Genomic DNA, 20908 nt, shown 5'->3' on the forward strand with positions numbered 1-20908 from the left:
GCAAAGACTTGGAACCAACCCGGATGTCTATCAGTGATAGACTGGATTAAGAAAATGTAGCACATAAAACACTACGGAATACTATGCAGCCATAAAAAAGGATGAGTTAATGCCCTTTGCAGGGACATGGATGAAGCTGGAAACCATCATTCTGAGCAAACTATCACAAGGACAGAAAACCAAACACCGCATGTTCTCACTCATAGGTGGGAATTGAACAATGAGATCACTTGGACACAGGGTGGGGAACATCACACACCGGGGCCTGTCATGGGGTTGGGGAATGGGAGAGGGATAGCATTAGGAGAAATATTTAATGTGAATGACGAGTTAATGAGTGCAGCAAACCAACATAGCACATGTATACCTATGTAACAAACCTGCACGTTGTACACATGTGCGGTAGAATTTAAAGTATAATAAAAAAAGAAAAAGAAGAAGAAAAAGAACCAGTGATATTAGCACAGACCAACACTAGTGACTCTAAGAGCACTCTAGGTGATGGAAACTTCTGTATCTGTGCTGCAGTAGCTACGAGCTGGTGTAACGGTGTAGCTATTGAACACTTGAAATGTGGCTAGTACAACCCAAGAACTGAATTTGAAACTTCATTAATTTTAGTTAATTTCAATCTAAAAGATGCTCAATATCATTAGTCACTAGGGAAATGCAGATGAAATCTACAGTAAGACATCACTTCACACACACTCCATGGCTATCATAAAGAGAAAATGACAAGTGTCAGTGAAGATGTGGATAAATCGGAACTCTCATACACTGCTGGTGGGAATGAGAAATGGAGCAGCCACTTTGGAAAATAGTCTGGTGGTTACTCAATATGTTAACTATAGAATTACCATGGGACCCAGTATTGTACTCCTAGGCATACATCCAAAAGAAATGAAAACACACATCCATATAAAAGCATGGACATGAATTTCATAGCAGCGTTATTCATACTAGGCCAAAAGTTGAGATACCCAAATGCCTATAAAATGAATAGATAAACTAAATGTGGTATATCCATACAATGGAATATCATTCAGCCATGAAAAGGAATGAAGTAGTGATGCTTGCTACAGCATGGAGTAAACTTGAGAACATAGTGCTAAGTAGAAGAAGCCAGACGCCACGTATTGCATGATTACATTTACATGAAATGTCTAGAATAGGCAAACTCATAGAGACAGAAAGTAGATTGGTGGTTGCCAGGAGTTGGAGCAAGGGGAGAACAGGGAGTGACTGCTAATGGCCATAGGGCTTCTTATTGGAATGATAAAAATATTCTGGATTAGATAGTGATTATGGTTGTACAACTGTGCAAATATACTAAAAACCATTGAACTGTACATTTTATTTATTTTTTAAATTTTTTTATTTTTGAGATGGAGTTTCACTCTTGTTGCCCAGGCTGGAGTGCAATGGCACGATCTCTGCTCACTGCAACCCCTGCCTCCCAGGTTCAAGCGATTTTCCTGCCTCAGCCTCCCAAGTAGCTAGCTGGGATTACAGGAGTGCACCACCATGCCCAGTTCATTGTGTATTTTCAGTAGAGACAGGGTTTCATCATGTTGGTCAGGCTGGTCTCGAACTCCTGACCTCAAGTGATCCACCCGCCTTGGCCTCCCAAATGAACTGTACATTTTAAAAGGGTGACTTTTGGTGTGTGAATTCTCTTTCTCTGTCTCTCTCTCTCTCTGTCTCTCTTTCCATTCTGGCTAGTGGTGACAATATTGGACTATGCAGCCCTAGAGTCAGACTATCTGAGTTTGAATTCTGGCTTTGCCATTTGCTGTTATATTTCCTTGGACAGCTTACTCAACCTCCCCAGCCTTCCGTTTTCTCAACTGTAAAATGGGGATAATAACTGCGCTATCTCAAAGAGTTGTCCTTAAGATTAAATGGGCTAATATACATAAAGCTGCTAGAATAGTGCCTGGTACCCAGCCCTGTAGAAGAGTTAGCCAATACTAATCTTACTAGTGTCACAACCAGAAATCCCCCAGGGCCGCCTCCAATTGTCATCCACACCTGGACTCAGCCCCTCCCCACTCCTGTCCCCATTTGCCTGCAGATGGTTCTCTCTGGTGTGTAAACTGTTGCTATAACAACCATTCCCAGCTCCTAGCAGCAGTGACTTCTCTGGAGCAGGGTGTCACATGAAGGGTCTGGGCAGGATCACTATTGGAAAACATTTTCAGTAAACCTTGAGGTTCACTGGGCAGGAAAGTCCAGGTTGGGGAACAGAGGGCCTTGTCTCCAGGCTGAGACAGGCAGGCCACCTTCTGCAGGAGGCCTGCCCTCCGAGCCCAGCCTGGGAGTCCAAGTCTTTAAATGAGAGAAGACAGAATATGTTCGAGAGTCTGCTATCTGATCCTATAACCTAACATTCTGATCCTATAATCTAACATTCACAAGGAAATGGGGCAGGGAGGTGTTTCTCCTGAAGTAGAGAAGGCAGGATTAGCAAACTAGCACTCCTTCCAAACAGGGCTCGAGGCCAGGCACCCTCTCCTGCTCCCACAGTCCTCCTCATGGACCACCCTTGACCTTGGCAAGTCCTTTCCTAAGGTGATATTGCTGCTAAATATTAAGTGGCTTTCTCCTGGAACTTTAAGCTCATCTCCCTGGCCCAAGTTTGCTGCCAAAGGCTGTACTTATGCACAGGGCTGAGCAGGGCTGGGCTGTCCAGTAACAGGCTGCGGCCTGACCTAGCCATCCGCGTGGGGCTGCCCTGTGGTCACTGCCTGCCCTCAGCTTGCTGCAGAGAGAGGCTGCCACTCCCCAGAAAGGGTCAGGCTGACTGTGGTGGAGGGGGCGGGGTGACTCTCCTCCCAGCTCATCAGGCAGCTCCCAGCCTGAGGAACACTGCGGAGGAGCAGAGATGAGGCCTCAGAGCATGGATTTGAACCCTAATCTATTTAATACTTCCCCAGGGGATTGGAGCAGAAAGGCCAGCTGGAGCCTCTCGGAAACTTTGGCCCTGAATCAGAGCTTACCAAGTGGAGCTCATGGGTCCTCAGAACCTCCCTGGTGCCCAAGGCTGGTTGGTTAATCCCAGAAGCCAGGCCCTGCTCCCTCTCCCCAAGAACCGGGTGGGCCCCCCATCATAGATACTGCAAACTCAGGCTGTTCTCCCAGCCTGACCACGAGGCCTGGGGTTGCGGGAAGGATGTCAGCCCTAGGAGTGCAGAGTCCCAGGAGGAAAGGAGCTGTGCTAAGCAGGAGACTGAGGGAGAGACAGAGAGACCTGGGCGGCGGCTCTGGAGCCTGAGCGAGACGCTGCCCCCACCTCGCTGCGCTGCAGCCGCAGCAAGGCCACAGGCGGCTGAGGAACGGCAGCGCCCCCTTGTGGCCGTTCTCAGCAAAAAGCCCCCAGAGAGCCTGGTCGGGGCTGGACTGGGGCTGGGTCCTCTTGCTGCAAGCCTGAGGTGGCTAGGTGGCTTCTCTTATCCAAAGCCTGGAGATGAAGGAGGGGGCTTTTCCAGAGAACAGACCTGTGCCTGAAGAGTAGACTTGTTCTGAAGGCCAGGGACACTTTGCGTAGCCACTTGACATCAGGAAGTCAAGCCCTGGCTTTGTAATGGACATCGAATACTGGTAGTGTGAACGAGACTTAAGGATTTTCCAAAATGTGGCCTTCTGTAGCACACCCCACACTGTGGGGGTTTGCAAAGACGAGGGTTCCTGGGCCCCATCTCTATCCTGCTGAATCAGAAGCTCTGGGGATGACACCCTGTTATCTGCCTTTTTAACATACTTTGAGAGAAAAGATGCTTTTATGGGCTTCAGACAAGTACAAAACCATAGAACCAGACTGTCAAAACTGGGTAGGGGCTTGGGTGTCCTCTACTCCCACTCTCTTATTTGTAGATAAGGAAACTGAGGCCCAAAGAGGGGAAGTAATTCACCTTAGCTCCCACAGCTAAGTCATGTGTGCTCCCAAGCTAGAACTCTAAAAATTATTTTTTATGGTGATGGGCTCTTGCTGTGTTGCCCAGACTGGTCTTGAACTCCTGGGCTTGAGGGATCCTCCCATCTCTACCTCCCAAAGTGGTGTGATTACAGGCATAAACTACCACCCCCCACCCTCTTTACGTGTTCTAAGTTGTCCACCCAGCATGCCCTGCTTTACAGTTCCTCTTAGCCCAGTGCCCAGTGGAGATGCAGTACCAAGGGTTCCTAATCCAAGCCATGTCACTCAATGAAAATCAAAACAGTAGGTGATCTGGAAAGATACCTGCCTGGCAGTTCCAGGCTGAGGTGGCCATGCACGCTCCTCTCTCTGGTCCCAGATTTGCTTGTCTTTCCTAGTTTTTCTTTCCTTGCCTCACACACCCATGTGGCCAACACAGTAGTCCTTTAGTCCTGGCTCTTTCTGGGTGTGTGTCGCCATGCAGCAAACAACAGGAGTGCCACTGAGCGCTGGGCTCCAGTTCAGCCCACTCGCTGATTGAGATGGTTCAGGATTCTCTGGGGTAAGGATGAAAACCCTGGGAGCTCCCCTGGGGAGCAGGAGCACTCAACTACGAGAAGCATGAGATTTGCCACGCTGCGGGGGTTCAGTGACAACTGCCTCTGACAATATTGTGACTTAAGTGGGGGAATGAGGGAAAGATAGGATTAGTAACAGAACAAATAGTCCCCTGCCTGCATCCTCCATGGAAATGGGGTGCCTCTGGTGTGGGGGCCTGCCAGCATCTGTTTTAGAGCCTCTTGGGTCATCAGATGGCGAAGAAAAGGATAGAGAGAGGGGATGGAGTCACTGTAGTGACAGTTACTGTGCTCTACTTGAAGGCAGAGGGGATTTGCTTGCTGGGTTATCTGTCAGTTTTCCATACCTGCCCCCAGCCACACTGTAGGATGGAGTCTTTGCAGTGAATCAATGCAAGGTCACTGGATGCAAGAACCAGCAGAACCCTCCTACTCCAGCTCTGAGCAGCGGGTAGAGACCTGGAGTTTATCATTAGACCAAGGAGTGCACTAGGTGGGCCTGCAGTGCTCTCCCTGGCTGGAGTTTGAAGGTTTATATCCTTGAGTGGAGGAGAGAGAAATAAAAACGATTCCCAAAAACATTTGACTCATTGTAAGCACAAGATAATCATCAACAAATGCTGGTTGTGAGACAGGCAGATAAACTCCCACCGACCCAGGTTTCACCCTAGGGGTCTAACAGGGTCAGGAAGGAGTTTTTTCTCTCTCTTTTTGAGAGTTATTAAGAAGGGGTGTGTGTATGTGTGTGTGTGTTGTGTGTGTGTGTGTGTGTATTGTGTTGCTTATGTTGCTTAATCCTTGTTTCCAGATCATTTAGCCTAGCCTGGATTTGGGATCTAGTCCCAAACCATCCCACACAATGAATTTACATTGCAGTTCACCTCTTCTGGTGACACATCTCTGTGTTTCAACCCCAGCCCACAGCATGGAGTGCTGGTCGAAAGATCCCTGAGCCAAGAGTGATAGCTACCATGCCATTCACAACCTGGTGATAGTGGGCAGGCCCCTCCCCTCTGGGCCTGAGGGATTATTGTTCCCCCACCACCACCCCCAAAACCGCCGTGTACAAAATGAGATCCTTTCAAGCTCTGAAGTGCCATGACTTGAAAACATTCTTTCTTTGGCTCACTTCCGTTCCTTCTATTGGTTCCCACCTCATCCAGCCACTCACTGCAGAAGCCAGTCTAGAAATCAGGTGCAAACGCAGTTCTCTGTGGCCTCTACCCTGGGCCAAACCACTAATGGGGGATCTGAAACATTGGTGGAAATAATTAAGATTTCAACAGGTAGTTATTGCAGTTTACTTAATTGTCAGCCAATAATTAAAATTTTATAGAACTTGAGGATATTTGACTGCTGGGTGATAGATTCCCGTGAGTCTTCTTCTTCCTGAACTTCTCTGAATTTTGGGGGGTTATTATCCTCAGTTGGAGGCTCTCCGCCTATTACTACATCAGATTTTAGACTGCAGGCCAGAGGGGGCCCCTGAGGTTCATGATACTCCGCAGCTAAGATTGGCCCCAAGGGAACAGGTTTGACGATATTGTATTGCCTCACAGCAGTGAGAGAGTGGTAGTCAGGCTTGATGACACAGAAACAAAGTTTTGTTACTACCTCATCCACCCCTAACTCCAGGTATGAGTGAGGGTCTCACCTAGCCAAAGCAAGGTCCCAGAAGAGAATGTCCGGTCCACTGAGCCGCACCCTCCAGGGGTGTGCACCACCCATCAGGAAGTGAAACAGACAAGGGGCCAGCCTCAGTGCCAGCCCGAGGGTGCACCCATTGTTCACCCACCTCTTTGTGCCTTCTGACAGATAAGAACCACCATTTATAGAGCACCTACTGTGTGCCAGGCACCATATTATAAGCATGTTTGTGAATTAGCTCTTTAAGCCTCACAGCAATCCCACCAAGTGTGTATGATTCCCATTTCCCAGAGCAGGAAACTGCAGTGAGGTGAGATGGCTTGTTCAAACAAGCTGGGAAGGGGGCAGTCCCAGGACCTGAAGCACAGGTCTTTCTGAATCTAAGGACTATGTTCTCGCCACTACATCACTGTCCCCATCTCTTGATGAGCAGTTTCATAGTCCTGCCCTCCTGGGGAAGTCTGATTCCCCTGTTCTGACAATGGGACAGAGAGAAAGACCCTTTTTACGTCATCTTCACAGTGCACCCTCAGCTGTCCTTTAAATTACTTCTCTTCCTCTAGCATCGTTTTAGTCTTCTTGCTTCCTTCCCATACAATGAGAGATATGTCCACAGAAATCTCTCCATGCATATGTCTGCAGAATTGCAGAATTTTATGAGGGTTTCTGCAAACTACAGCCTGGATCACAAGTAGGTGTGTATATCTGGAGGCATGTGCATGTGTTTTGAAATACCGTATCGTAGTGGAAAGAACAAGGACTCTGGAGTCAAAAAGACTTGTGATCAGTCTCCTGGCTCAAATTAAATAACATGGAAAATGCCTCGTGTCGAACATTGAGTAGCTGGGCATTATTTGATTTGTGTGTGCATGCACCTGTCTGTCAAGTGTATTTGATTGCTAGTCCTTGCCCAAAAACCCTTAACATGGACAGTATGCTCTCTCTGTGGTCTTGTGTAAGAGCAAATAGTGTGTAGAAAGAAACACCATCCTGTTCTTCCGATGCCCCAGTACATGCTGGGGCTGTGCTGCTGTTTGTGGTGACTGTGAATTGCCATGGTGATGACTGAGTTGGGAGAGACTCTTGCATCTGTTCTGAGCCTGAGTAGCACACACATTCTCTCCCCATTGCTCCATTTTCAGGGAAAGGCTTGGAGGGGCAGCCCAGGATAACATCTTGAGCTCCTCTCCATAGATCTTGGTGTCACCCTGGGGCCTGCTAGGAGCCCTACCTGCCACCTTCCCCCCTCAAACCCTACTTGTCTCTCTGTCTCTCTCACACACACGTGCATGCATGCACACACACACACAGACACACACACCACTCTTGCAGCTGGACCCTGTTCTGTAGGAGCTAAGACAGCACGCACTCCCAGGCCCCCAGAGTAAGTTTGGGAGGGTGGCATCCTGGCTGGTATCATGTGAAGGAGAACGCTGTACTCTACTAGGACCTGGCTAGAGGTGGGTTGGACTGGAGAGTACCTAGTTCTAATTTGCACAAAGGTGCCACGTAAGATGGGAGTAGTCTGAGCACATCCTTCACTTAGGGGTACTGAGGAAGGGGATGGCCCACCAAGACTCCCTCTCCATCTTTGCCATGTCTGGACTCTGTTTTGTCCCCAGGCCTGTCCCACACCCAGAGCAAAACATTTGACAGAGACACATGGAGGCAGCCTCCAGGGCATCTCAACTTAGCCAATAAAACAAGACATTAGCCGGGCACGATGGCGTGCACCTGTAATCCCAGCACTTTGGGAGGCTGAGTCAGAAGGATCGTTTGAACTTAGAAGTTTGAGACCAGCTTGGGCAACATGGCAAAACCCTGTCTCTACTAAAAGTGCAAAAATTAGCCAGGTATGATGGGGCGTGCCTGTATCCCAGCGACTCAGGTGACTAAGGTGGGAGAATCACTCAAAACCAGGGAAGTTGAGCCTGCAGTGAGCCGTGATCATGCCACCCTATCCTGGAAGACAGAGTGAAACCCTGTCTCAAGAAAAAAGAAAAAAAAAAACCATTGAAGTTTTAGGTTACTTTTCTCATTATCACAGAGTAGCGTAAGCCCTAGATACCTTCACCCGATCCCTGATCCTCACCCTCCCAGGAGATGGTGAGAAAGGGGTGAAGCTTAGTTATGGGTTGGTGGTCAGAGGTGGGGTAAGGTGAAGATCAGTAGTGGATGAGGGTTGACAGGTGAAGTGAATTCCCTCGGAAATGTAACTTACTCATGTGTTTAAGCTAAAATGTAAAAATTCACCTTCAGGGTCATGGGTGGGAATGTCAGATTGGCCCCTCAACCTAGGCCCCTCTGCAGCCTCTGGAGCTCTGGAGGCCTTTCTTTTATACGCAAGTAAGTCCTCTTGGCCTGGAACTGTGTGCTGCACCACCACAGGAATGTGTCTGTCACCCAGGAATGTGGAGGAAGCCAGACTTACCAGGAACCCTAACCCTCCAGACCCACCCTGGGCTGAGCCTTGGAGAAGCAGAGCGGCATACCCACAATGGCCACCAGGGGCCACTGCTGGAGCAGAGGGAGCTGTAGGGTGCAGCCTCTGCAGGGCCCCTCTGACCTGGGAGGAGAGACCAGATCCTGGTCACCCCCAAGGAAACCAAACCCTACCCTAACCTCCTCCCCTGTATGCCCCAAATCTATACCCGTGGGGAAGCTGCCTGGAGTCCAGTGTTCTTCCATTAGCATCTCTGTGGTCTCCAGCTAGTCCCTACTTCCTGGACCTCAGCCTACCAGCTCTCCAGAGACAGCAGGATTGAGCGACTTTGAGGACCCTTGTGGTTTGGGGAGTCTGGGAGACTCTGAGGTAGTCCCACCACACTCTGCTGATGCAGAATGGAGGAAGAGGGCTAGGATAGAGGTCTTTGATGAAAGAGATATGGAGAAAGAGGGTCAAACCTGTGACCTAGATGTCTGTGACTCCCATCTGGAGCATCTGGGGCGTTAGGGAATGCAGCGTGACTCTCCTGAGGCTACTATGTGGTTTAAACATTTTTCTTAAAAAAAAAAAAAAGACATTTTCCTAATGTGACATGTGGTAGCATCCATTCTTGAAATGTTCATTAAGCATCTTCTTCTTTGTTTTTTTGTTTTTGTTTTTTTGAAACTGGGTCTCACTCTATTGCCCAGGCTGGAGTACAGGGGTGTGATCATAGTCCATTACAGCATTGAACTCTTGGGCTCAAGGGATCTTCCTGCCTCAGCCTCCCAAATAGCTAGTATTACAGGCATAAACCACCTGGCCAATTTTTTTTTTTTTTTTTTTTTTAATAGAGACAGGGTCTCCCTGTGGTGCCCAGGCTGATCTCAGACTCCTGGCCTGAAGCAATCCTCTGGCCTCAGCCTCCCACAGTGCTGGGATTACAGGCATGAGCCACTGCTCGAGACTTAAGGACCTTGTATATATAACAGTTACCATGCTTGATGCTACTGGTGCAGAGATGCCCTGTGATATGTCAAAACAAGTATGAGTTTCTTCCTGGGCTCAACTCTGCCTTGTACATGCTAGGTGTGTGATCTTGGGCAGTTTACTTGTTCTGTCTGAGTCTCAGTTTTCTCATCTGTTAAATGGGGCAGTAGCACAAATCTCCCAGAAATGTTGCAAGGATTCAAGCAGGTAATGCATGCAAAGGATCTGGCACACACAGAAGTCTCTGAGTAACTGTTGATCACCTTCCTCTTTGAGAATACACACCCCTTGGAGATGTGTGTGCCTGTCCCTCATCTCTGCCAAGCCCATAAAAAGCATCACCCTGGGCCAGTAACCCACACCTTGGCACCATGTTCTTAGTCCCCACATAGGCATTTTAGAACGCAATTTTATTTCTTGGCGAGTCTAAAAATTTGACCCTGTCTGTGTTTCACGCCAAGCCATCAATTAAAGCCATGGAGCGGCTTACAAGGTGACACTTGCCAGGATAAATAGGCATTGGCGGCCACAGAAGTGATGCCAGGACTGGGGATGGAGCTTAGGCCACTGGCATGGTGGCCTGCCATTTGTCCTTGTTCCTTGCCACCAGCATGGAGGCCTGGATTCATGGTGCTGACCATGAGAGGATGGTGGGAGTGGAGAAGCTCCCCCTGGGAGGGGAAAGGAGGGATGGCTGGGCTTGGGTGTGGAGCTAGTTCTCAGAAAAGGTGCCCAAAAGGCTCTGGAGAGGGCAATGCAGGCTCCCTGCCCGCCCCACCCAACCTCCCCTCCCTGACAAGACAGTCAAGCCGCCTGCCAGCCGGCCTGAGTTTAGTCTTGGGGGAATGAAACCTCTTAAAGAGATTCAGAAATGTTCCCTCTGGCAGCTAAAAGAACCTTACACTCCTGCTGAGTCTGTGGGCTGAGGAGGAACTTGAGGGGGTGTTTGGCCTCGGCAGCAGCGACAGAAGGCTTGGGGATGGAGGAGAAAAGGGAGTAGCCTGGAGAGCCAGAGTTCTTGGGTTTTCTCTGTTGTTTTGCCATCATCTTTCTGTCACTCCCTTACTCTCTCCTGCAGATTGTCTTTTAGGGAGGTACTGGGGGACTTGGTTCCATTCATGACTTTAGGTACAAAAATGAAAGATAAGCCATGGGGCAGAGCCAGCTTCTCTTCATTATACTGTCTTCAGGGCCCGGGGTGGTGCCTGATATGAAGTAAGTGCTTGATAAAGATTCACTGGATGGACTGAAGGAAGGAAGGAGAACATTCTTTGAGTTCCTTCATGCTCAAGCACCTCTCAGTCATTTGGATGTTATTTTCACTGTTTGCTGTTGTAGATTCTCATCTGTCCAGGCTAATATCTGGACAGCAGGGTTGAATAAAGTGGCTCTTGGTCATTTGGGATTCTGAGGATTAGGTCACACCCGTGCATCCTCCTCACTCGGGACTGCACCACTTGTGTGAGGACTGCCCAGAGCTCAGTTCAAGCTCCAGAAAATGATGGCTCATCCCTTCTACCTCCCACCAGCCACCTGGCCTTTAGGAGGCTATATCTGAACTAACTTCCCGGGACCCCATAGAGTAACCCCAGATATTACCAGTCCATGCCTGGGCTTAGGTGTGCCGAAGCCAGCTTGTACCGGTTCCCCAGAGCCAATTGTTAGCACCTCTTCCTAACACTGTGGTCAGTGACATCAGATTGGTGGACTGAAAGTGGCCATGATGGGAGGCTTTATACCATGGACACTGACAAACACTATACATCAGTGTCCCCTTTCTCCGAGAGTCGGTTGTTAAACATTTACCAGCACGACCCTGGGGAGGCGGTTTCAGGCAGATGTTCCAGCTTATCTCAGCCATGAGAAATCTTGCTCAAGACCTCTGCTGTGAGAAGCAGGGCCTCCCCAAAACAAAGCCAGAGGCAGAGGCAGTTACCTGGGGGCTCTGGAAGGAGTGCACAGACACAGAAACCCATGCCTGTACCCCCTGCCAGGGTCTGGGGTTCAGAGGGCTCAAGGGCACATGCCCAGGGCCTTTGAGAGGGCCCATTCTATTGGTCGTCTTTGGGAAAGGGAGGAGGGAGGTGACTATCATGGCCCAGGGACTAGCCTCCTGGGGACACTGTCAGTCTCCACTTCCTGACCCCCAGGATCCCAGCACTAAGTCCTCTTCACTCACCCAGCTCTTCCTTCTCTCCCTCCCAGACCCAGAGTCCCAGAGAAAGAGGACAGTGCAGAATGTCCTGGATCTCCGACAGAACCTGGAAGAGACCATGTCCAGCCTGCGGGGGTCCCAGGTGACTCACAGGTAAGCTCGAGCTGCAGAGACGGTCATGCCCTCTGCCTTCCTGGCTCTCCACCACATTCTGGAGGGCAGGGCCCCCGGGTCCCTCCACACCTCTGCCAGGTCAGCCAGGTGGCCTGATGCGTGGAGCCACTGCGGAAGGAGGAGGAAATCCATTGATCTCAACAAGAGAAGCTTGGCTTTGTCTTCTATCTGCTTGTGCCTGAGCTTTTCATTTCATTTCAGCAAATCAGCTTGAAAATCACTAGTCTAGGAGCCAGGAAGTGGGAGCCATTACACAGCTCAGTGTGTGATCTCTGATAGTCAGTCTCCTTCCTTAGACCTCTGTCTCCTCAGTCTGTCAAGAGAAGGTTTACTAAATGCTCTCTTCCTGTTCCTGAGTCTCCATCAAACTAGGGTTTTAGAATCAGTTCTCTTCTCAACACCTGGATCTTTTCACTCTTGTGTCAATTAGGTGGCCCCTGGCCTCTTCTACCAGCCACTGAGGGAGGCTTGAGTGCTCAACAGGGCCCACACAGTGTCACCCAGCTCCTTGCCCTGTTAGGTGTGTCCCCTAGCCCACTGCCTGCAGAGACCTCAGAGCCTCCAGCTACATGGGGCACTCAGCCCTCCCACGGCACCTCTCTCTGGAGCAAAGTCCTGGCCACAGGCTCTGCTGTGACTCAGAATTTCCCTTGCTGGCTCCTTGGACTGCCCAGATGAGCTCATGCTGTCAGCTCCAAGTGGGGCAGAGGGCTGGGCTAAGCTCTGGGGACAGAGGGAGGGAGAACAGACAAGAAGATTGGGAAATCATGGGGGGTGTGGGGCAGGAAGGCTGTGTGAGGGCTAGGAAGCCTCCCTAGTTAGACTGGAAGTAGATTCCTCTCCAACTCCTGGGGCCGGAAAATTGAGAGCAAAGTTGGGACACGGGGCAGTGGTAAAGGACTTTTTTAGCCCAGGGTGTGGCCATTTGGGATTCTGAGGATGGACACCCATGGACATATTTACATACCACCAATGACAAAGAACTCATTACCTTCCTTTTTTTATTTTTAACATGGGCTTTTTATTTTATTTTATTATTATTTTTAAAGATAGAGTCTTACTCTGTCGCCCACCACCTCAGCCTCCCAAGTAGCTGGGATTACAGCTGTGTGCCATCACGCCCAGCTACTTTTTGTATTTTTCATAGAGATCGGGTTTCACCATGTTGGCCAGGCCAGTCTCGAACTCCTGGCCTCAAGTGATCCACCTACCTTGGCCTCCCAACATGCTGGGATTACAGGTGTGAGCCACCACACCCGGCCAACTCGCTGCCTTTCAGTCACCCTAGTACATTGTGGGATTGCAGTGACTCTGATGTGGAACTGCATTTAGTCTTCAGTAGCTTTCAGCCATCGGCTCTAGTTCTTCCTGCTTAGAAGACCCTTCTCCTTCTCCTTCCTTGTACTACTCCTCCCCCTATCCCCAGCCCATGCCCGCATCTTGGACACTCAGCCCTTTACTCCCAGACATCTCGAATATTTTCAATGATAAGATAAATCAAAACTCTCTGGGGATTACCTCTGCTCAGGCCAGCAGATCCCTGACTACTGAAAGGGAGGTGACCAAGGAAGTCCTGGAAAAAGGTGGATAGTGGGGGCTCCAGGACCCCCTTACATCTGTCCCCTGCTGCCATTCCCTTATAGCCCTAAGCCCCCAGCAGGAACCCAAGTGAAACAGGGGTCTGGCAGAGCTTGGCTTATCAGTTTAGGACGCAGCGGATGAAATCTTGGACATCTGCCTTTCCCCATCCAAGGAAATTGTTGGAACATCTCTCAGCACCAAGTCACCCACCAGCCTCATGCCAAAGAAGCCAGAAAGTGCTTAGTTGCTGAGAGGGTCACACCCCAAATGACTCACTCACAGGAGTGGGACAGAAGTAGCAGCTCCAGCCTCCTGGTGTCACTGACTCAGAGCAGCCAGCCCCCAGCCCCTCCGTTAAGCCGGACAGCTTGACCCTAGGCAGGCGCTATTTGTTTTCTGCTTCTAGTGGGAAAGGGGAGGCTTAAATCAAGTCTTTTGCATAATGCTGACTGGTTTAGGGGGAGAGTGTAAGGCGTCTGGCTTCTGCCTCCCTTTATAGGAAAGGAACCAAGAGCCCCGGAGCTGGTTTTTCTGTTTACCACTGACCTAGAGCCACTTCCTCTCTTAGACTTTGGTTTATATTATTCCTGTTCCACACTGATGGCCAAAACAATGATTCCCTGATGTTTTATGGCTCTTTTCTTTTTTTTTTTTGAGACAGAGTCTCTGTCTCCCAGGCTGGTGTGCCTTGGCATGATCTCAGCTCACTGCAACCTCTGTCTCCCAGGTTCAAACAATTCTTCTGCGTCAGCCTCCCAAGTAGCTAGGACTACAGGCACGTGCCACCACGCCTGGCTAATTTTTGTATTTTTAGTAGAGACGGGGTTTCACCATGTTGGCCAGGCTGGTCTCGAACTCCTGACCTCAGGTGATCCACCCGCCTCGGCCTCCCAAAGTACTGGGGTTACAGGCATCAGCCACCACACCCGACTGGCTCTTTTACTTTTTAAAGTGCTTTCTATCAATGAGCCCTTCCCTTAGCCCTGGAAGTAGGCGGGATATATACATACTCCCTGGGTTAGCGAATGAGGCTGGGGGCAGGGAGGCACCTGCCAGAGTCACACTGGCTGATGAGGGTGGGTTCTGTACTCAGCATGCTCAGAACCCATGCCGGCTGTGTGTCAGGCACAGCGCTGGGCACTGGCTCCCCAGAACACACACAAGCTTTATCCTCAGAGCTTATAGTCTAGTGTGTGCTTCCTGCAAGGCTGTTTTCACCCAGGAACTCCTAGGATAACTAGATTCCATTCCTCTTCAGAAGCCTTTACTCCTGTGCTGCTTCCTCTATTTCTACTGGTTCATTTCCCCCAGCAAGGAAAGTCTGGGTCAGACTGTGGCTGGAGAGGAAATGAAACTGTGTCCTCCCCAGAGAGAGGCAAGCCTGAAGGGTGGGTGCAGGCTGGAATTCAAGAACTAAGGATCTGACCTAGAATCCTCCTCACCAGCTTAGGTCTAGAGATGTCTAGAGATGTGTTTGGGGGAATTGAAAAAAAAAGAGAGAGAGAGCTGTGGAATAGGGGAAGAGGACTTTTAGTACAAATAACTAAACAGGGGCAGGCCAGGAATAGAATTGAGGAACACAAATGCTGAGTGCAGCCCTCACTCCCACACCAGTGTATAACCATGGTGTAGGCTAACTACCCAAACCAGTTTCCCTGGAGATCCCCGCCACCCTCTCAGTATGGTTAGCATCATCCTCTTCCTCCCATGTCTCATCCCGTGGTCAAGGTCAGCTTGCTCTTATCAAGCACTTACTGCATAGGGCCCTGGACTGAGTTTTCTGATGCAAACTTCCTTGCTTTTTATTTACACATCCATCGTGGGTTTGCTCTTCTTTGATTCATTCTTCAGCACCAGCTGCAGGCCAGGCACCATGCAAAGTGCTGAAATACAGTCATGAGTGAGCAAGGCAGGCAAAGTCACACCATCACCATAGTCTCTGGCTTCGGGGAATGTCCGTTTCTGTCCAAGGAGATGTGATGTCTAGATCCACGGTAATTAGAAGCCGAAACAAGACACTGTACGAGGCAGAGCTGCAGAACACAAAGGGGTTCCTAAAGGGCTGCCAGAAGCAGGGGGCAGTGGCTCATGCCAGTAACGCTAGCACTGTGGGAGGCCGAGGTGGGAGGATTGCTTGAGTTCAGGAGTTTGAGACCAGCCTGGACAACATGGCAAAATCCCATCTCTATAAAAAATACAAAAATTAGCAGAATGTGCTCATGTGTGCCTGTCATCCCTGCTACTTTGGGACTGAGGCAGGAGGGTCACTTGAGCTCAGGAGGTCAAGGCTGCAGCGAGCCGTGTTTGTACCACTACACTCCAGCCTAGGCAACAGAGTGAGAACCTGTCAAAAATAAATAAATAAATAAGTAAAAAGAATGGGCAGGGCCGGGAGGGGAGCGGCTGGGCATGGATCCGGTCAGGAAGCCCTCCAGAGATTCAGAAGCAGCCGCCACTGATTGCCCTGCCCGGCCAGAGCCTCCGCCATCTTGCCCACAGGACTACTGCCAGGACCCCAGCACCCTCAGTTTCAAGAGCGTTTGGATCCCTCAAGTTCTGCTGGTCAGAGAATAAGACCATATTTTCTCAGGTCCAATAGAGACAACTTTGGACATTTTTCTTTTTTTCAAGAAACTTGATAGAAAACAGAATGGAAAATCAATGTCCCACTCCCATTCCAGCCCCCAAAGTGGCTAAGCAATGGATGTGTTCACAGACCAGTGATTGCTTGGGTTCAGACAACTCATGTCCAGCCACAGATTGCCTCAGTTGCTCCAGCTTTCTTGGCCACCAAACCCCGTTTCACTTACTTAGTCCTGTCTGGCTTAAGTTAGGACAAGTTATGGAGACCCTGCCTAAGGCTGATTTGGACTGGCCCCACTGCTAGGCTAGGTGGAATTATGGGGCTCAGCCTGAACCCAAGTGCAAGCCACCCCTTCAACCAGATTCCAGTTGTATTTCCTCTCCGCAGCCCCCCGGCCCTATCTCCTTCCCTAGGCCCCCAGGCTCCCCTAGTCTCAGGCCATCCAGCACTAACCTGGGCATTGCTCCCTTGGCCTGGTCTAGCAGGGCCTGAGGCTTGAGACTCTGGACATTCGGCTTCACCCACATGTCGGGTTCCCTGTGTCCTCTCCTTTGTCCAGTTAAGGCTGCCCTATTCTCTGGGGAGGCTCTACTTCCCCTGCTGCCCTAGGCCTGTGGCTTGGACCAGTCTTATTGGGGACCTGCCATACATCCAAGATTCCCAAAGCTTTTCCTATCCTCTGCACTCTACTTCAGCTTTCCTATATCTGATGTTGGGGAATCAGCTAGCCCTCGGCTAATTAATAGAAAAGAGGTGACGGACACATCCTTAACAAAATAGTCGAGGCCTTCTAAGCTCAAGTGACCAGTCCCTCCCACTTGCCCCCAGATCTGTTGCCCCCTTCCATATACCAGGCACTGTGTTCCATCTGTACATATGTGGTCCTTACAACTCTATAAGGTAGCTGTTATGCCGTTATCCTCATTGTACAGATGGGGAACCTGAAGCTTCAGTTAAGTACTTTCCTTGAGCTCACTTACTAACAAATAGCAAAAAAGAATTCAAACCCAGGTCATATTATACAATCTAGGCTCTTAATAGTATACAGGATTGCTTCCCTAACCACTTAAGATCATTTCCTTTGTCAAACAGATAACTTATTACAAAGGCAACACACAATCAGAGTCCTCATGGAGGAGGTGGAGCTTGGGCAGTTGGGGAGGAGGTGAGAGGGCCTGTGGGTGGAGGGGAGGCATTGTGGGGTGCGTGTGAGGGGACAGAGCACACAGCAGCCGTGCCAAGGACTAAGTAGTGCCCTCTGCTCTCCGCCCAGCTCCCTGGAGACGACCTGCTATGACAGCGATGACGCCAACCCACGCAGCGTGTCCAGCCTCTCCAACCGCTCGTCCCCTCTCTCATGGCGCTATGGCCAGTCCAGTCCGCGGCTGCAGGCTGGTGACGCGCCCTCTGTGGGTGGGAGCTGCCGCTCGGAGGGGACACCCGCCTGGTACATGCACGGGGAGCGGGCCCACTACTCCCACACCATGCCCATGCGCAGCCCCAGCAAGCTCAGCCACATCTCCCGCCTGGAGCTGGTCGAGTCCTTGGACTCAGATGAGGTGGACCTCAAGTCCGGCTACATGAGTGACAGTGACCTCATGGGCAAGACCATGACGGAAGACGACGACATCACTACCGGGTAAGCGCAGGGCCTTCTTGCATGGCGTGGGGAGGATGGTGGAAAGACCACTGGGATGGGATGCCTTAAAAGTGGAGTGGAACCCAAAACAGGGGTTTTGGTTTGCTGTGCTGCGACGAAAGCACACAAAAGTGTGATGTGTACACTTTGTTATTGCCTCTGAAATTCGATGTGGTTTATTCTAGACTTGGGTGTGGTGTGGGCAGGGCCTACATCCGAGGAGCTGATTGGTCAATGAAGGCGCCTCCCTCTCATTGGTCTCTGTGGCTGTCATTCTGTCATCCTCCTCCCTGGCTCTTTGCCCTCAAGAAACTGGCTCAAAGAGCCTTGGAAGAGCATTTTATTCCCAGCTCTTACGCGAACTCTGTGTGGACCCTGGACAACTAAATCTGCTTTCCCATTTGCAAAAAAAAAAAAAGGATATTAACATCGTATCTATCTATCTAAGAAGAGAAAATGAGAGCATGTAGGTGAAATCGCTATTCAAACAGAGAGTAGCAGCAGTAGCTCCACTTCCTTTGCCAGGAGTTCCTAACTCCTCAGTTCCGTATCCGACCCCTGTGGTCCTCAGTCTCTGCTCCTTGGGTTTCTTCCTCTGCAAACCTACCAATCATGCAACTTCCTAATCCCTACCCAGCATGTCAAACCCTTCTTTCCTGCCCTTTGCCCTGCAGGGACCCTCATCTTCTTTCTTTTTCTGCCTTAATTGACAGAGTTGTGCCTGTGCCTTCCAGCCTTGGAAGAGTTGGCCAGGACCCCAGGCCCCCAGCACTTCATTCTTGCTGTCCTCTCCTAGTCTGGGAGGATGGAAGAGAGGATAGGAAGAATGAAGTGCTGGGGGCTTAGAGGGATCCTGGCCCACTCTTCCAAGCCTGGAGACCTGAGAGAGGCAGTGGTTCTGGAAGCTTCTCTGGAGCCCCTCTCAGCTGACTGCCACTTCCACTCTCCCTTCTTGATTTGCTGGTACCCTCCTCTGCCAAGGGGCCATACAAGTAGCAGCAGTACCCCTTCCCTTCCTTCTCAGGGACTGAATATCTTACTCCCAGGGCCTGCTTCTCCCCAATAAAAATCCCAGACTTCAAGGGAGTGGAAAGTAGCCTCTCCTCGGAAAAGACGAGAGCCAAGCTCCAGGCCATCCACTGTTCCCCACCCCCATCTCCGCCCCTGCGGAGAAACTTGGAGGGATCTGGTTAGGGCCTGTCCAGCTGATGAGGCTGCTCTGGAGCAAAACAACTGACGCATGAATGGAGTTGTTTACTGCCTGCTAAATCCCAGGAGCCAGCCCAACCTCGCGCTCATGCTCAGATCTGCCAGCCTGGAGCTGAGACCAGAGAAAAGCCATGCAGTGCACAGGTCCTGAGCTCCTTCTGTGGTCAGAGGCCTGTGCTGGACAGGAAGGAGAGCCAAGGTGTGTGAGGAGCTGCTCCACACAGCCTCTGCCCTAGGAAGCTGCCAGGGACTGCCTGAGGAAGTGTCAGGTTGCTACTCTCCTCTGAGAATCCCAGGAGGGTGCAGAGGGTGGCACAAGCCCTGTGGGGCTGAGTCTCTAGAAAGTCCCCCATGTGTTAGAAGGACCGTAGCCCCAGACCCTAGGGAGCTTCCAGACAGGTGAAGTGACAGGACCCCTGCCCAGCACAGCTCCCAGACTGATGGAGGTGACAGAACCCCTGCCCAGTACAGCTCCCAAACTGATGGAAACGAGACCCCTCTGACAGCCCTTCACCCCACCAACCCACCTGATGGCCATGGCAGAAAATACCCCAAGTGTTGGAAGGTACAAGACCCCTGCTTGGAGACATCCCAGTCTGAGGAAGGTGGCAGGACTTCCGGCTCTTAACTAGCTGTATGAGCTTGAGCAAACTAGTTAACCTCCCCAGGCATTCTTTCATTTGTCCATCTGTCAAATGCAGATAAGAGTAGAACTTATTTCAGGGCTATGATGAGGATTCAATGGGTTAATATATGTAAAGTACTTAGAATAATTCCCGGCTCATTGTAAATGCTCAGTAAATGATAGCTATTGTTTTTGCTGCTATTATTATTTTTGTTATTAGAGTGCCAGACTGATGGAGAGACACGATTCTTACCGTCAGCGTTGTGTAGTCTGACCAGAGTCCCACTCACTCAGAATCAGCAGTGAAGACAGATCTAGTAGCAGCTGGTCAATCCCAGGGGCATAGATAATAGGGTGTAGGGGCATGGAATGCAGGGGGAAAGGGTAGGAAAGACCCTCTTTATCCCCCCCTAACATCCTTGCTTTATCCTCTTTCCTCTGGACAGTATGTGTGCTCCCGAATCCATTTTTTTTAAATTAGAGTTCACCGAGACTAGCATGAATAAGAACTTGCCTTCCCTGCACAGCCCCCAGCTATAGGCCCGGGGAAGCCTGGAGTTTGCATGGGGAACGCAGAATCAATTGTTGGCATGACAATAGCCATAAAGTGGACCTCACTGTAAACTGTGATGCTAGTTGACAAAATCATTTCACATGCCTTTTTTATGGTCAACCTTCAGTTAGCAGTAACCCTTAACACGAGTTTGTTAACTGCCCTGCCAGGGCTGTAAACATGGCCATCTGAGAAGTCAGAGTTGAAGGGAATCAACTTATAATCCCAGTAATTTAATGTAAACAGTCACTCCTCAATTATATGTTTTCATGGTTAAGTGGTGTTGTTTTAATTAGTAACAAGGCAACCTGGATTCCAGCGACTCTTTAAGTGAACATGCAAACCTTGCTCAGCCTCCTGTTGGTCTTCTCATCCCCACTGTGGTTTCCATCTAGATGTTATAATTTAGAAAATGTCCTATTTCTTAAAAAACTGTTTCTCTAGTCATCAAAGGGATAGGACTATTCTCCGTAGGGATAGCGTCAGCGCTTCCCTCCTCAGCCACACTGTGACACCCCTTCCCACCCGTCAGCCTCGGCCTGCTGCGATGTACTTTCCTACCTCCCAAGAGCTCCCAGCACTGGGCCAGCAGAAAAACTGATCACTCCCCACTGGGTGACATAATCGGCTCCAAGCTATCCGAGTGAGCCATAAAAGATGACAGTAATTCTGGCGCTTTCTCCACACTCTGTTTATCTGCAGGGGGATCATTCGTTTAAGGGTTCTTCCCAAGCCCCTGTTCAGTCTCAAGTCAGCTCTCCCTTCTCCCTCCAGTGACCAGGCCCCTTTCAGGGTCATTAGTCAGCAAATCAAAGAAGGCAAATTCTTCAAA

General features: G+C 50.1%; 1 protein-coding gene across 12 annotated transcripts in view; it reads left to right on the forward strand.

Moving 5' to 3' along the window:
• Window positions 1–20908, forward strand: part of NAV1 (neuron navigator 1) — a 288011-nt gene that overhangs the window by 164115 nt on the left and 102988 nt on the right. For all 12 annotated transcript variants that reach the window (XM_033197735.1, XM_033197725.1, XM_033197726.1 and 9 more), the window contains 2 exons: window positions 11762–11864; window positions 17324–17689. In XM_033197735.1, coding sequence (XP_033053626.1) covers window positions 11762–11864; window positions 17324–17689 — 469 coding nt within the window. The remainder of the gene's footprint in view (window positions 1–11761; window positions 11865–17323; window positions 17690–20908) is intronic.

Source organism: Trachypithecus francoisi, unplaced genomic scaffold (assembly GCF_009764315.1).
Source record: "Trachypithecus francoisi isolate TF-2019V2 unplaced genomic scaffold, Tfra_2.0 Lachesis_group5, whole genome shotgun sequence".
Classification (NCBI taxonomy): domain Eukaryota; kingdom Metazoa; phylum Chordata; class Mammalia; order Primates; family Cercopithecidae; genus Trachypithecus; species Trachypithecus francoisi.